Source organism: Bombina bombina, chromosome 1 (assembly GCF_027579735.1).
Source record: "Bombina bombina isolate aBomBom1 chromosome 1, aBomBom1.pri, whole genome shotgun sequence".
NCBI classification, from domain to species: Eukaryota; Metazoa; Chordata; class Amphibia; order Anura; family Bombinatoridae; genus Bombina; species Bombina bombina.
Genome location: NC_069499.1, coordinates 795600313 through 795617928, shown reverse-complemented (window position 1 = coordinate 795617928; position 17616 = coordinate 795600313). Strand labels below are relative to the sequence as shown.

Here is a 17616-nt window from a genome sequence, read left to right as displayed (position 1 = left end):
AATACTATTTATTATAGGGTTAGTGAGGCGGATTAGGGGTTAATAACTTTATTATAATAGCAGTGCGGTCCGCTCGGCAGATTAGGGGTTAATAAGTGGAGGCAGGTGGAGGCGACGTTGTGGGGGGCAGATTAGGGGTTAATATAATATAGAATATAGGGGTCGGCGGTGTTAGGGGCAGCAGATTAGGGGTACATAGGGATAATGTAAGTAGCGGCGGTTTACGGAGCGGCAGATTAGGGGTTAATAATAATATGCAGGGGTCAGCGATAGTGGGGGCGGCAGAATAGGGGTTAATAAGTGTAAGGTTAGGGGTGTTTAGACTAGGGGTTCATGTTAGAGTGTTAGGTGCAGACGTAGGAAGTGTTTCCCCATAGCAAACAATGGGGCTGCGTTAGGAGCTGAACGCGGCTTTTTTGCAGGTGTTAGGTTTTTTTTCAGCTCAAACAGCCCCATTGTTTCCTATGGGGGAATCGTGCACGAGCACGTTTTTGAAGCTGGCCGCGTCCGTAAGCACCGCTGGTATCGAGAGTTGAAGTTGCGTTAAATATGCTATACACTCCTTTTTTGGAGCCTAACGCAGCCATTCTGTGAACTCTCAATACCAGCGGTATTTAAAAGGTGCGGCCAGAAAAAAGCACGCGTAGCTAACGCATCCCTTTGGCCGCAGAACTCTAAATCTAGGCGATAGAGAGTTACGCTCCTAAAGGTGTTTAAGGGCTGAAGGAAAAAAAGACTGATCAAATCTATATCTGGAGTATAAATTGTATAGATAGGTGTAATACTTATATCAAATTAATGTAATTCATATGCAAAGTTGATGTGCAACCAAATGATCAATAAATTAAGTACATAAATAAATATTTAATAATATATGTAATAAACAATACACTTCTAAAAACACAATACACTTCTAAAAATTCAATGCGCTTCTAAAAAATTAGCGGGTGAAACACAAAAAGACGACATTTACTATTCTTAGGCGGGTGAGTGTCACTGTCAGCCTGGACTGAATTCTTATATTAAGCTGCAACATAATATCCAAATACCAGATATCCAAACACCGGACACCGATGAGAACTTTCCAGGATACCAAGTAGCTATAACGGAAGGCTCAGATAAGGCTTGAAATAAGAAGCCGCCTCTATAATACATTTAAGGATACGAGGTAAGAGCCCCTGTTGTTACTAGCGGTTAGAAAGTTACACTCATATGAAATAAGCATTTGAAAAGACCCTTAAAAAATTGAAAAGGGATGTTTATCGTCCTCCTGTGATACACTGAAATAATAGTGTTATATCAAAAACGGAACCGTTTCTCATTACAAACGGAACTTTCTGTGTTTAATTAAGCTGATTGACAAAAAAAAATTATTACAACTGTTTGGGAGCGAATAACAGCTCAGGATACGCTATACTATATAAATACAAACTACTAAAAAGCTATTCTTGACTTCATAAAAGCCTTTTTAAGTTTTATCAAGTGCTGGAATAATTTTGTTATAAACTTATCTCTAAAGTTGTGGCCACAACTAATTTTTTAGAAGCGCACTGAATTTTTAGAAGTGTATTGTATATTACATATATTATTAAATATTTATTTATGTACTTAATGTATTGATCATTTGGTTGCACATCAACTTTGCATATGAATTATATTAATTTGATACAAGTATTACACCCATCTATACAATTTATACTCCAGATATAGATTTGATCAGTCTTTTTTTCCTTCAGCCCTTAAACACCTTTAGGGGCGCAACTCTCTATATTTGTATCTAACTTTGTAAAACTGAACGTTTTTGAGGGGATAACGTTTTATTTGAGTGTGCATAGAAGGAAACATAATTAGTGAGATCTAGAGGAACCAACTGTATGATTTCAGGTACCACGTCAAGGTCTCTTCCAAAACCTGGGTCCCCTCAAAAACGTTCAGTTTTACAAAGTTAAATACAAATATAATGCTTGTGCAATGCTGCCCCCTGCAGATTTGCAGCCAATCGGCCGCTAGCAGGGGGTGTCAATCAACCCGATCGTATGCAAATCGGGTGGACTGATGTCCGCAGCCTGAGAAGCAGCGGACGAGTTAAGCAGCAGCGGTCTTAGGACCACTGCTTCTTAACTCCTGTTTCCGGTGAGCCTAAAGGCTCGCGTGGAAACAGGGATATTTTTCCCCATTAGGGCCATGATAAAATCGGCCCCTGGGTCTTCAACAAAGGATACAAAGAGAACAAAACACATTTGATAATAATAGAAGTAAATTAAGAAGTTGTTTAAAACTGCATATTCTGTCTGAATCTTGAAAGTTTAAATTTTGAAGGTACTGTCCCTTTAAACTTATTGTGACAAGCTCCCAGACCACTGTGCTAAAAATTCTTTATAGGCGAGTAAAAAAAGGACACTTCTGGAGTGGATGCAGAATCCAAAATAAAAATAGGACTAACAAAGACAATTTGTTTACCATACAGGAACCATATATTAAGACTAAAAAATTATATGAAGTTTTATGGAATTAGAATTCTCCCTTTTTTACTGATGTAGGGAGTAGTATCCCTCCTAAGTGCCTAAAGTTAGCATTTTTATCACCTCCTTGTCAATTACTAAACACAAATTGCTTTGCTAGACTTTTTTGATCTATTTTTTTCTCCCATTAGGTGATGTCACAATCACCTAGTTTGATTGCGGCTTGTTAAATATATTTATTTATTATTATTGTATTTCAACTATATAGTAAAAAAAAAAAAAAAAAGAATATTTCAAGAATTTTAAAACCTTGCAATGACATATGGTTGTATAATCTCCCAATCTATACTGTAACCGACTCGTGATATTCAATTTCCTGTAATCAATACAGCTCCTGATTGAAAAAAAAAACACATAACACCTACAGTTACTCACCTACACAATTATCACAGATACTGCAGTGTGAGGCCCTGGGAGGACGAAATATTTTGCAGGTGTAGCAATATTTCAGTTTCACTATCTGATTGTTGATTTGGACATTTTTTATACGAGGTGGCGGTCGCTGCCCTTGTGGTACATTTCCATTGGCTGCCTCTAGATCACAGAAAGAGGAAAGTTACAAGATTTGAATAGAGATATTAAAAACAATAAAAAGGGAGGGCCCCTCTTAGATAATGAAACCATCTCCTGTTGTGCAAGAGTTTGAGCATACTAAAACTTATTATTTCTTTTTTAAATTAAGAAATCAGCCATATAATGTATATTTTAAATGACACTCTCAGATCAGATACAAATGAAGGGGGAATAAATAAAATATGCTTTAACATTTATACATTTCAGAGCGTCTTATACCAGTGTAGTGAACACAGTCTTTAGGATGGGGCAGAGGACCCTTGGAATATGTTGTAAAAACATATATGACATATTAAGACATACTTTTCTAGGTTGAGAAGGTAAAATTGCACAGAGGATACAAGCCTCATGCTGCTAACCTAAATGTCACAGGTTCAAGGCCCATGCAAGGCAGTTACTTAATATTTTTAAATTAATAGACATACATTGGCCAATGAAACTATTAATTCAGCTAAGGGGGATAGATTTTTAAATGTTCTAAGGGATAACTTCTTGTCACAATTAATAGAGGAGCCAACTAGGAATAAAGCTATATTGGATTTAGTGCTATCAAACAATACAGATATAATATCAAACATAGAAGTCAAGAACATTTGGGTAACAGTGATCATAACATGGTCACATTTGAAATCTCTTTTCATAAGCAGTGTCTTCATGGTTCAACTAAGGCTTTTAATTCTAAGAAAGCAAAATTCAACGATTAAAGGAAATCATTAAATAACATAAACTGGGACAAAGTATTCTCTAATAAAAACAGAGGATAAATGGATAACATTTAAAACGTTGTTAAATAAATATACATATCAACATATACCATATGGTTATAAAAATAAAAACTCCAAGCCAATATGGCTAAATAAAAATGTGTTGAGAGAAATTAGGAAAACATTTTAGGGCATTTCAATTATTCAAGGAAAATAGTACAGACTCAAAATATCAAATTTATAAGGAATGTAACAAAGCATGCAAAAAGGCAATCAAATTAGCCAAAATTGAAAATGAAAGATTAATTGCAAAGGATTCTAAGTCTAATCCTAAAAGGTTCTTTTAAGTACATAAATAGCAAACAATCTAAGGACAATATAGGTACATTAAAATGCGTGGAGGGTAGGTGACAGGGAGAAGGCTGAGGTACTAAACCAGTTCTTTTCTTCAGTATACACAAGAGAGGAACAAATGGAGGATAATTTGGAACAAACTAGAACATGCCAGACCATACCATTAACTGGGTTATGTCAAGAGGATGTCAGGAAAAAACTCAATAATATTAAGGTAAATAAAACTCCAGGCCCAGATGGAATACACCCAAGGGTGTTACGGGAATTTAGCACAGTTATAGACAAACCACTACTCTTAATTTTTCAAGATTCATTATCCTCAGGCATAGAACCTCAGGATTGGCGTAAAGCTGATGTGGTGCCACTCTTCAAAAAGGGAAGCAAGGATGATCCAGGAAGCTATAGACCAGTTAGTCTGACATCAATAGTGTGGATGATATTTGAAGGGATAACAAGGGATTATATTGATGAGCATATTCATGTAAACAAGATTAGGAGTTCAAATCAGCATGGGTTTTATGAGAAATAGATCATGTCAAGCTAATTAATTAGATTCTACGAGGAAGTAAGTAAAAATAAAGATAAAGGGGAATCAGTTGATTTGATATACTTAGACTTTGCAAAGGTGTTTGATACAGTGCCACATGATTAATGCACAAAATTAGGGTACTGGGATTATCTGAAAATGTTAGCTCATGGATAAATAGCTGGATAAAAGATAGGGAGCAACGAGTAGTAGTGAATGGATCATACTCAGATTGGACAAATGTAATCAGTGGAGTTCCCCAGGGATCAGTACTGGGCCCTGTTCTTTTTAATATTTTTATTAATGACTTGGAGCAAGGATTAAATAGCAACATCTCTATTTTTGCAGATGATACTAAGTTAAGTAAGGTCATTAATTCAGAGCAGGATGAACTTTCATTACAAAGGGATCTGCAAAAATTAGAAGTATGTGCAGGTAAATGGAAAATGAGATTTAATACGGGAAAATGCAAGGTTCTACATTTTGGAAGTAAAAATAAGCAGGCAATGTATTAGTTAAATGGGACAAGACTAAGCTAAACAGAGGAGGAAAGGGATATGGGAGTAGTAATAGATAACAAGCTAAAGATGGATGCACAATGCAGGGTAGCAGCTTCAAAGGCTAATAAGATACTAGCATGTATTAAAAGAGGCATTGATTCAAGGGAGGAAAGCATAATTCTGTCACTATATAAATCCCTGGTAGGACCTCACCTTGAGTATGGAGTGCAGTTCTGGGGACCGATCGCAAAAAAAGATATTGCAGAACTAGAAAAAGTTCAGAGAAGGGCTACAAAGCTAATAAGGGGAATGGAGAAATTAAGCTATGAGGAGAGGCTAGCCAAACTGGGTCTGTTTTCCCTAGAAAAAAAGCACTTGAGAGGTGGCATGATTACTTTATATAAATATATGCAAGGCCCATATACAATTATGTTTATAAACTTCTGTTTATTCCAAGAAAATTGATTGTGACAAGAGGTCACAATTTAAGATTGGAGGAAAGGAGATTTAATTTTCTGCAACGGAAATGTTTTTTCACTGTAAGAGCAATAAAATTGAGGAACTCATTACCAAAGGAGGTAGTGAATGCCAATACCCTAGATACATTTAAAAATTGTTTGGATACATTTCTGGCTAGAAACACAATTCATGGATATGATTGCTTGTATTAAATGGGTGGGATTAATTTTTTTTTTTTTTAAATAATTTTTATTGAGGCATAAATTGTTTTGACATACAGATATAAGAAAATAACATCAAATAATACATAAACTTGAACATAAATGGTACTGATTTCCAGTAGAGAATAATCGGTAGTATATCATAATTAGAATCTCAAATCAAAAGAAGGCCTCATAATTTTTTGTTTTATAACTCTTTTCCAGTGGCTAATTTGCACTGAAACACTATGTAAGCATATTCGTCAAACTATTCAACCATTTCAAAACTAAAAAGCACCTTTAAAGAGAAACAAATAAACACAGCACAGCATAATATATGTGAGGTTTGTACAGACATGTGAAAAATGATATCACCAGCCTAATATCTCTGATGACTGTCTAAAAAAAAAAAATCAATCTAGTGCTAAGCTAACACGTCCAATAAGTATATCATGAAGGAATAGATATATATATATATATATATATATAAAGAAGAAGGGTTTATGCTGTATTTTAAAAGTTGCTTTGTATAGCCCAATAATGCTATAAGTAGAGAACATTAAATTGCGGTATTTATCGAGGGAAACCGCTGAGTAAGTCTATGGTAGAATCAAGGAATACCATAGTACTATATGGGGGGGGGGGGAGAAATCTGACCAATTGTCTAACCATAAGTACCTTAATCGGGCCTATCAATGAATGTGATATTAGTGGGTTTATTATTTTGCCCTTGCCAAGATACTATTGTATAGAAAATTGCTACCTAAATGAGGATAGCCCCTGGATATGTCATGAGGCTAAAACGATCGTTGAGATGGTCGATTATGTGATTGCTCATAATAACTCAGGATAGACAGACGTTTGCATCAACACTATGATCCTAAAATGATAATGTAGTCTACTCTCTGGGTATGGGCCCTATACCCGACAGCAAGGGATCTATATAAGTGAGCATGTGTCTGCAACTAAAAGGATGAAAATGCAATGTACCCTAAAAAATCACTAGAGAGCTAGCCACACAAAACTGATATATCATGTCTGATATCCAACATTTTAGTGAGCATAAGGGAGTAGCCGTCATTCGCACCCTTATTCATTAAATATTATATGTTACAGTAATTGGGAATAAGATAAACAAAAATATGACTAAAACAGAATACTTGCGAAAGCTTCCGTCTAACACATACTAAAAATTAAAGCTTCATCTGTAAATGGATTAGCCCTTGTCAAAAATATACATAATCAGCGGCATATCAAGCACATAAAGCATAATGTAGAACATAGAGTAAGTTTTGTGCACATATATTTTTAAAACGAAATTTAAAGACAACAGTGCAAACAATCAGGCAGAAACCTAAATAACCAATAGGAGTATGCATGTGATTATCTATGTAAATACTTATATTTTACTGACAAGAGAGACTTTAGTATAGTGTTCATCTAGACTAGTGAAAAGATAATGAGAACCAGAGAGGGCATATGGTAAACAAAATCACACTGCACAAACACGCAAAACTTAAAGTGCGTTTGCTGCATTAACTTTAACCGTAGAACCATGTACAGACTGCAGACCAGACCCAAACAGAGTAATAGTCATGTATAGTGGAAACCATGCAACGCATTAGTAAAGAGAGTATCCAGGGAGATGTGGGCAGCAAGCTGCCCCATAGTGATAACTTGACAAATCAGTTAAAGTCCAGAACAAAACAGTTCAAATGGTGTATCGCTGTAATACTTATTCATCCAAGGAGCTTAGCCTACCCCAACTCTATTATCCTCGGCACCACTATTGAACAGCTGTCGTCGGAAAGTGTGTTGCGTATCACTAACTGTAATGGCCATATCTGCGCCACACTCCAGGGAGCCGGCCGTACCCCCCCCCCGCATGGAACACACAGGCCTCTCTGCTCCGGATCCTTCCAGAGTCGCAATCGGCAGGGGACCGTCTGTGAGGTCCACCATCTCGCCCCGTTGGGCTGCAGGTACAGTCATTCGTGGCTCACTGGGGTATTCCAGGACCAACATGTCAGTGGCGAGGCTTGGTGTAGGATGAGTAGTTGTAGTGGGGTAGATTTTTTCTCTGACGTCTAAGTTCAGGTTTTGCGATCAGTCCACATACTGGTCTCCACATTTCTTGCTCTCCCTGTGTTCCTTCAACCGGCAGCTGCTGTGCATCTAAAGGTGGCATAGACATTTCCGGATGTGGGTTAAAGTTGCGGTATACCACTGATCGTAAGCTCCTCTCTAGTTCACAAAAATGGCTACGGAGTAGCTCCGCCATTGCAACTTCCCAATTAATGAGAGTGTCCATGGCTGACCCGCTATGTATTCTTTGTATCTCTGGTGGGATCATTGGCAACTCGCCGCAGGAAATTCAAATGATTAGGTATATAGAAAGTTGGTTGGATGTCTCTGGCAAGGTTCCACGTGGGCTGAGAGATAAACTCCTTCAGGGTTTGAATGCGGCACAGTCCCAAGTAATATCGTGCCGACTCTAAGATGAGTTTTCCTCTCAAGTCTGGCTGAATAGGCTCCTGAACCTCCAATGTGCCAATATTTATGAAAATTTGGTACTGGATGGTCGCTAAACTTGACTTTAAAGATTAATATAGCTGGAGCTGTTGAGAGATGCGACCATCCAGTTCAGTTGCTAACTCCTCCCCCGGGTGGGATTAATTTAAACTCAACTGGAGCTTTTTTTTTAAAAATATAAATATGCTAAAGCAGTTATCAAGAAGGCTCAGGATACAGATCCTTGTTGTTAAAGGGACAGTATACACCAATTTTCATATAACTGCATGTAATAGACACTACTATAAAGAATAAGATGCACAGATAATTATATAAAAATCCTGTATAAAACGGTTAAAAAAAAACTTACTTAGAAGCTCCCAGTTTATCTCTGTTGAAAAGGTAGCTGGAAAGCCCACTGCAAGTAGGAAATAAGACACCCCCCCCCCTGCCCTTCTTTTGCATATGAAAAACATAATTTATGCTTACCTGATAAATTTATTTCTCTTGTAGTGTATCCAGTCCACGGATCATCCATTACTTATGGGATATTCTCCTTCCCAACAGGAAGTTGCAAGAGGATCACCCACAGCAGAGCTGCTATATAGCTCCTCCCCTAACTGCCATATCCAGTCAGTTGACCAAAACAAGACGAGAAAGGAGAAACCATAGGGTGCAGTGGTGACTGTAGTTTAATTAAATTTTAGACCTGCCTTAAAATGACAGGGCGGGCCGTGGACTGGATACACTACAAGAGAAATAAATTTATCAGGTAAGCATAAATTATGTTTTCTCTTGTTAAGTGTATCCAGTCCACGGATCATCCATTACTTATGGGATACTAATACCAAAGCTAAAGTACACGGATGATGGGAGGGACAAGGCAGGGATTAAGCGGAAGGAACCACTGCCTGAAGAACCTTTCTCCCAAAAACAGCCTCCGAAGAAGCAAAAGTATCAAATTTGGAAAATTTGGAAAAAATGTGAAGCAAAGACCAAGTCGCGGCCTTGCAAATCTGTTCAACAGAGGCCTCATTTTAAAGGCCCAGGTGGAAGCCACAGTTCTAGTAGAATGAGCTGTAATTCTTTCAGGGGGCTGCTGTCCAGCAGTCTCATAGGCTAGGCTTATAATACTCCAAAGCCAAAAGGAAAGAGAGGTTGCCGAAGCTTTTTGACCTCTCCTCTGTCCAGAATAAACAACAAACAGGGAAGATGTTTGACGAAAATCTTTAGTAGCTTGTAAGTAAAACTTCAAGGCACGGACTACGTCCAGATTATGTAAAAGACGTTCCTTCTTTGAAGAAGGATTAGGACACAATGATGGAACAACAATCTCTTGATTGATATTCTTGTTAGAAACCACCTTAGGTAAAAACCCAGGTTTGGTACGCAGAACTACCTTATCTGCATGAAAAATCAGATAAGGAGAATCACATTGTAAGGCAGATAGCTCAGAGACTCTCCGAGCCGAGGAAATAGCCATCAAAAACAGAACTTTCCAAGATAAAAGCTTAATATCAATGGAATGAAGGGGTTCAAACGGAACTCCTTGACGAACTTTAAGAACCAAGTTTAAGCTCCATGGGGGAGCAACAGGTTTAAACACAGGCTTAATTCTAACCAAAGCCTGACAAAATGCCTGGACGTCTGGAACTTCTGCCAGACGCTTATGCAAAAGAATAGACAGAGCAGAAATCTGTACCTTTAAGGAACTAGCTGATAATCCTTTGTCCAAACCCTCTTGGAGAAAGGACAATATCCTAGGAATCCTAACCTTACTCCATGAGTAATTCTTGGATTCACACCAGTAAAGATATGTACGCCATATCTTGTGATAGATTTTCCTGGTAACAGGCTTTCGTGCCTGTATTAAGGTATCAATGACTGACTCGGAGAAGCCACGCTTTGATAGAATCAAGCGTTCAATCTCCATGCAGTCAGTCTCAGAGAAATTAGATTTGGATGATTGAAAGGACCTTGTATTAGAAGGTCCTGTCTTAGAGGCAGAGTCCATGGTGGAAAGGATGACATGTCCACTAGGTCTGCATACCAGGTCCTGCGTGGCCACGCAGGCGCTATTAGAATCACTGATGCTCTCTCCTGTTTGATTTTGGCAATCAGTCGAGGGAGCAGAGGAAACGGTGGAAACACATAAGCCAGGTTGAAGAACCAAGGCGCTGCTAGAGCATCTATCAGCGTCGCTTCTGGGTCCCTGGACCTGGATCCGTAACAAGGAAGCTTGGCGTTCTGGCGAGACGCCATGAGATCCAACTCTGGTTTGCCCCAACGATGAATCAATTGAGCAAACACCTCTGGATGGAGTTCCCACTCCCCCGGGTGAAAAGTCTGACGACTTAGAAAATCCGCCTCCCAGTTCTCCACGCCTGGGATATGGATTGCTGACAGGTGGCAAGAGTGAGTCTCTGCCCAGCGAATTATTTTTGAGACTAACATCGCTAGGGAACTCCTGGTTCCCCCTTGATGGTTGATGTAAGCCACAGTCGTGATATTGTCCGACTGAAATCTGATGAACCTCAGTGTTGCTAACTGAGGCCAAGCCAGAAGAGCATTGAATATCGCTCTTAACTCCAGAATATTTATTGGAAGGAGTTTCTCCTCCTGAGTCCACGATCCCTGTGCCTTCAGGGAGTTCCAGACTGCACCCCAACCTAGAAGGCTGGCATCTGTTGTTACAATTGTCCAATCTGGCCTGCGAAAGGTCATACCCTCGGACAGGTGGAGCCGAGACAACCACCAGAGAAGAGAATCTCTGGTCTTTTGATCCAGATTTAGCAGAGGGGACAAATCTGTGTAATCCCCATTCCACTGACTTAGCATGCATAATTGCAGTGGTCTGAGATGTAGGCGCGCAAATGGCACTATGTCCATTGCCGCTACCATTAAGCCGATCACCTCCATACACTGAGCCACCGAAGGGCACGGAATGGAATGAAGAATACGGCAAGCTTTTAGAAGCTTTGATAACCTGGACTCCGTCAGGTAAATTTTCATCTCTACAGAATCTATAAGAGTCCCTAAGAAGGAGACTCTTGTGAGTGGGGATAGAGAACTCTTTTCCTCGTTCACTTTCCACCCGTGTAATCTCAGAAATGCCAGAACTATCTCTGTATGAGACTTGGCAACTTGAAAGCTTGACGCCTGTATCAGGATGTCGTCTAGATACGGAGCCACCGCTATGCCTCGCGGTCTTAGAACCGCCAGAAGTGAGCCCAGAACCTTCGTAAAGATTCTCGGGGCTGTAGCCAACCCGAAGGGAAGAGCTACAAATTGGTAATGCCTGTCTAGAAAGGCAAACCTTAGGAACCGATGATGATCTTTGTGAATCGGTATATGAAGGTAGGCATCCTTTAAGTCCACTGTGGTCATGTACTGACCCTCTTGGATCATGGGTAGGATGGTCCGAATAGTTTCCATTTTGAAAGATGGAACTCTGAGGAATTTGTTTAAGATCTTTAGATCCAAAATTGGTCTGAAGGTTCCCTCTTTTTTGGGAACCACAAACAGATTTGAATAAAAACCCTGTCCTTGTTCCGTCCGCGGAACCGGATGGATCACTCCCATTACTAGGAGGTCTTGCACACAGCGTAGGAATGCCTCTTTCTTTATCTGATTTGCAGATAACCTTGAAAGATGAAATCTCCCTTGTGGAGGGGAAGCTTTGAAGTCCAGAAGATATCCCTGAGATATGATCTCCAACGCCCAGGGATCCTGAACATCTCTTGCCCACGCCTGGGCGGAGAAAAAGTCTGCCCCCTACTAGATCCGTCGCCGGATAGGGGGCCGTTCCTTCATGCTGTCTTAGAGGCAGCAGCAGGCTTTCTGGCCTGCTTGCCTTTGTTCCAGGACTGGTTAGGTTTCCAGGCCTGCTTAGATTGAGCAAAAGTTCCCTCTTGTCTTGAAGCAGAGGAAGTTGATGCTGCACCTGCCTTGGAATTTCGAAAGGCACGAAAATTAGACTGTTTGGCCTTTGATTTGGCCCTGTCCTGAGGAAGGGTATGACCCTTACCTCCAGTAATGTCAGCAATAATTTCTTTCAAACCAGGCCCGAATAAGGTCTGCCCCTTGAAAGGAATGTTGAGTAATTTAGACTTTGAAGTCACATCAGCTGACCAGGATTTGAGCCATAGTGCCCTACGCTCCTGGATGGCGAATCCGGAATTCTTAGCCGTTAGTTTAGTCAAATGAACAATGGCATCAGAAACAAATGAGTTAGCTAGCTTAAGAGTTCTAAGCTTGTCAACAATTTCAGTCAATGGAGCTGTATGGATGGCCTCTTCCAGGGCCTCAAATCAGAATGCCGCCGCAGCAGTGACAGGCGCAATGCATGCAAGGGGCTGTAAAATAAAACCTTGTTGAATAAACATTTTCTTAAGGTAACCCTCTAATTTTTTATCCATTGGATCTGAAAAAGCACAACTGTCCTCAACCGGGATAGTGGTACGCTTTGCTAAAGTAGAAACTGCTCCCTCCACCTTAGGGACAGTCTGCCATAAGTCCCGTGTAGTGGTATCTATTGGAAACATTTATCTAAATATAGGTGGTGGGGAAAAGGGCACACCGGGCCTATCCCACTCCTTACTAATAATTTCTGTAAGCCTTTTAGGTATTGGAAAAACATCAGTACTCACCGGCACTGCATAGTATTTATCCAGCCTACACAATTTCTCTGGCACTGCAATTGTGTCACAGTCATTCAGAGCAGCTAATACCTCCCCAAGCAATACACGGAGGTTCTCAAGCTTAAATTTAAAATTAGAAATCTCTGAATCAGGTCTCCCCGAATCAGAGACGTCACCCACAGACTGAAGCTCTCCGTCCTCAGGTTCTGCATATTGTGACGCAGTATCAGACATGGCTCTTACAGCATCTACGCGCTCTGTATCTCGTCTAACCCCAGAGCTATCGCGCTTGCCTCTCAATTCAGGCAATCTGGATAATACCTTTGACAGGGTATTATTCATGATTGTAGCCATGTCCTGCAAAGTAATCGCTATGGGCGTCCCTGATGTACTTGGCGCCATATTAGCGTGCATCCCTTGAGCGGGAGGCGAAGGGTCCGACACGTGGGGAGAGTTAGTCGGCAAAACTTCCCCCTCGACAGACCCCTCTGGTGACAATTCTTTTATAGATAAGGACTGATCTTTACTGTATAAGGTGAAATCAATACATTTAGTACACATTCTCCTATGGGGCTCCACCATGGCTTTTAAACATAATGGACAAGTATCCTCTGTTTCAGACATGTTTGTACAGACTAGCAATGAGACTAGCAAGCTTGGAAAACACTTTAAAGCAAGTTAACAAGCAATATAAAAAACGTTACTGTGCCTTTAAGAGAAACAAATTTTGACAAAATTTGAAATAACAGTGAAAAAAGGCAGTTACACTAACAAAATTTTTACAGTGTATGTAACAAGTCAGCAGAGCATTGCACCCACTTGCAAATGGATGATTAACCCCTTAATAACAAAAACAGAATAATAAATGACAACGTTTTTTAAACACAGTCACAACAACTGCCACAGTCTACTGTGATTGTTACCCTCCTCAAACACGACTTTGAAGCCTTTTGCACCCTTCAGAGATGTCCTGTATCATGCAGAGGGAAGCTGAATGTCTCTGTCAGTATTTTTATCTGCACAGAAAAGCACTAAAATAGGCCATTCCCACTCATATTGGAACAGTGGAAAGCTTCAGGAAACTGTCTCTAGGCAGAAATCAAACCAGCCATGTGGAAAAAAACTAGGCCCCAATAAGTTTTATCACCAAACATATATAAAAACGATTAACATGCCAGCAAACGTTGTATATTACATTTTTATAAGAGTATGCATCTCTATTAATAAGCCTGATACCAGTAGCTATCACTGCATTTAAGGCTTTACTTACATTAATCCGGTATAAGCAGCATTTTCTAGCAAATTCCATCCCTAGAAAAATATTAACTGTACATACCTTATTGCAGGAAAACATGCACGCCATTCCCTCTCTGAAGTTACCTCACTCCTCAGAATATGTGAGAACAGCCATGGATCTTAGTTACTTCTGCTAAGATCATAGAAAATGCAGGCAGATTCTTCTTCTAAATACTGCCTGAGATAAACAGCACACTCCGGTACCATTTAAAAATAACAAACTTTTGATTGAAGAAATAAATTAAGTATAAAACACCACTCTCCTCTTACGACCTCCATCTTTGTTGAGGGTTGCAAGAGAATGACTGGGTATGGCAGTTAGGGGAGGAGCTATATAGCAGCTCTGCTGTGGGTGATCCTCTTGCAACTTCCTGTTGGGAAGGAGAATATCCCATAAGTAATGGATGATCCGTGGACTGGATACACTTAACAAGAGAAATATCCTTTACACAAACAGGAGCAAGCTGGAGTAGGTATCCAACGGTATTCTCCTAAAACTTTGGGGCTTGGTTATGAGTCTGAAAATCACAGCAATGTTATTTAAAAATAAGCATTAATAAAAAATAAAAAAAAACTATACATTTTTTAAAAGGGACAGTCCACACCAGAATTTTTGTTGTTTTAAAAGATAGATAATCCCTTTATTACCCATTCCCCAGTTTTGCATAACCAACACTGTTATATTAATATACTTTTTACCTCTGTGATTAACTTGTATCTAAGCATCTTCTGACAGGCCCCTGATCACATGACATTTTATTAATTATCGATTGACTTTCATTTTAGCCAATTAGTGCAGTGTCTGCCACAATCCACGGGCGTGATCACAATGTTATCTATATGGTTTACATGAACTAGCTCTCCCCTGTTGTGAAAAGCAAATAAAAAAGCATGTGATAGGAGGCAGCCTTCAAGGGCTTAGAAATTATCACATGAGCCTTCCTAGGTTTAGCTTCCAACTAAGAATACCAAGAGAATAAAGCAAATTAGGTGATAAAAAAGTAAATTGGAAAGTTGTTTAAAATTACATGCCCTATTTGAAACATGAAAGTTTTTTTTGGACTTGACTGTCCCTTTAAAAAAAACACAACAACAAAAAAACTGTATGGGCTATATAAATATATCATCTACAAAAGACTTATGCAAAAAAAAAAAATATGAGTGTATAATGTCCCTTTAAGTGAAAATTCCTTTATGTTGTGTAATCAAATACCACTTAGACTGGAATAGAATGATTAGAATTCACAGGTTTAAAAAACGTAGTTGTTTGTTATTGTGTGTGTATTTTAGTTTGTTCTCTTTTTTTATGTTAGTTATAGGACTATAAAAAAAAAAAAAAAAAAAAAAAAAAAACACACACATATATAAAACACATTATGCAAATTAAATAAGTAAATCCTTCATGCCAAAGTCAATTTAAAAAAAAAAAAAAAAAAAAAAAAAGGACAGAATACAGTAATTTACCTCCTCATGTAGCAGCCAGAGTGAGCGTGACAGAATGAGAGTCGGGTGCACATGAGCCCTAACAAGTCTATCCAACATCCTGCAAGATAGCTGCTGGCTGTTCCTGACACCACTAAATAAGTCTCACAGTAAAACCCTGCGTTAGATAAACAGCATATCTCACATAAAGCAAGAGACCCCTTCTAAATAGAATTAAAAAGTTAGCATTCCCTGGTCATGCTCGACAAAATGTGTCTCAGTTTTGGACAATTAAAGAGATTGAAGTCGGGTAGGTAGGATCATAAACGGATTTCTAAGACCTTGGAGGCCGCCTCCTATCTCAGTGCATTTTTACAGTTTTTCAAAGTTTGACAGCGTTAGTTCAGGTGTTATTTATGAGCCAGCACTGATTGGCTAAAATGCAAGTCTGCCAAAAGAACCGAGATAAGGGACAGTCTGCAGAGGCTTAGATACAAGGTAATCACAGAGATAAAAAGTGTATTAATATAAGTGTTTGCTATACGAAGCTAGGGAAAAGGTAATAAAAGAGATTATCTATCTTTTAAAACAATAACAATTCTGGAGTAGACAGTCCCTTTAAGCCAAACAGACTTTAAGTCCCTCAGAAATTCCCCCCCCCCCCAAAAAAAAAACACAACAACCCCCCATGGTTTCTGTTGTATGATTGTTTTAACGTCTACACAAAGAAGTGGTGGATACACAGGTTAAAAGGAGCACAAATATTTGTGTAAGGAACTTCCTGGTTTCTAAGGATTAAGCAAGTTTAATTATGTAAATAGATATTTCCTTAACTTCTTGGACCAGTGCTGATTATGGATTGTAATTTATGGCTATGCATGCTTTAAACACCCTAAATTAAAAAAAATATATATATATAGATAGATTATTGCAATTTGCAAATGTCGTACCTGCGTATGCTTTATTTTCACTTGTGGGGAATATGGGCAAGGCCTCATACCCAAACTGTTCCATATAATAATTCATAATTATAGTTTTGGCCACATAAAGGGAAATAAAGTATGATACATTATTTTTTTTTTCATAGCATCACGTGGGATTAGATTTCCTATAAACCAGGAGCAGGCAAAAACACCCCTACATTCCAAAGCTTTGCCCCAACCAATAATGCCAGCAATCCCTCAATGCACATATGGCCAAATAGAGCAGTGCTGGACAAATCTGTTTAAAAATTAGGAGCCAGTAAGAATATTTAGGAGCCAGACATAATTTTAGGAACTTTTAGGAGCCAGACAGTGATATTTGTATATAGATATATGGAGTATAACCCAAAAAGTTAGGAGCCAGGGGTAAAATTCTAGTAGCCAGTGGCTCCTAGGCTCCTGGGATTGTCAAGCCCTGAAATAGAGACAAGAAGCGAGAAATACAGGAAAAGACAAAAAGTTGTATATCTAATAACCCTATACCCTTTCCGGATGAAGGCGGCCTCAGCAGAGGCAAAAATATGGAAATAGTAGAATTTGGTAAACTAATGCAAGGAAAACAAGTTGCTGCCTTACAGATCTGAGATGCATCCAGGGCCGCCTTTAACACAGGGCAAAAGGGGCAGTTGCCCAGGGCCCAGTCTCTGTTGAGGGGCCCAAGAGTCCTAAAAAAAAAATAAAAAAAATAAAAAAAAATTTATGGTTCATACCCGACTGCTGATGTGACATGGGGAACACACACATTCAGTCCTAATACTGTCACAGTCAAAAGTACTCTGCTTATTGTTTTATTTTTTTTTTAAAAAACTGTGCCAGACCGTGCCGGTGTTATGTGACATGCCAAGCTATTGCCATGTGCTGTTTTAGATGTGCACTGTGCAGCACTGAATGCAAAGCCCTAACTCGCATCCAGCCATTTCCACTGC

The 17616-nt window shown here is 39.2% G+C and overlaps 1 protein-coding gene across 1 annotated transcript in view; it reads right to left on the bottom strand.

Annotated features, from left to right (window-relative positions):
* The window catches only part of ZDHHC9 (zinc finger DHHC-type palmitoyltransferase 9), a 118064-nt gene that overhangs the window by 48056 nt on the left and 52392 nt on the right, over positions 1-17616 (bottom strand). Inside the window, exon 4 of the mRNA XM_053699356.1 lies at positions 2898-3056. Within this exon, the coding sequence (XP_053555331.1) occupies positions 2898-3056 (159 nt within the window). The remainder of the gene's footprint in view (positions 1-2897; positions 3057-17616) is intronic.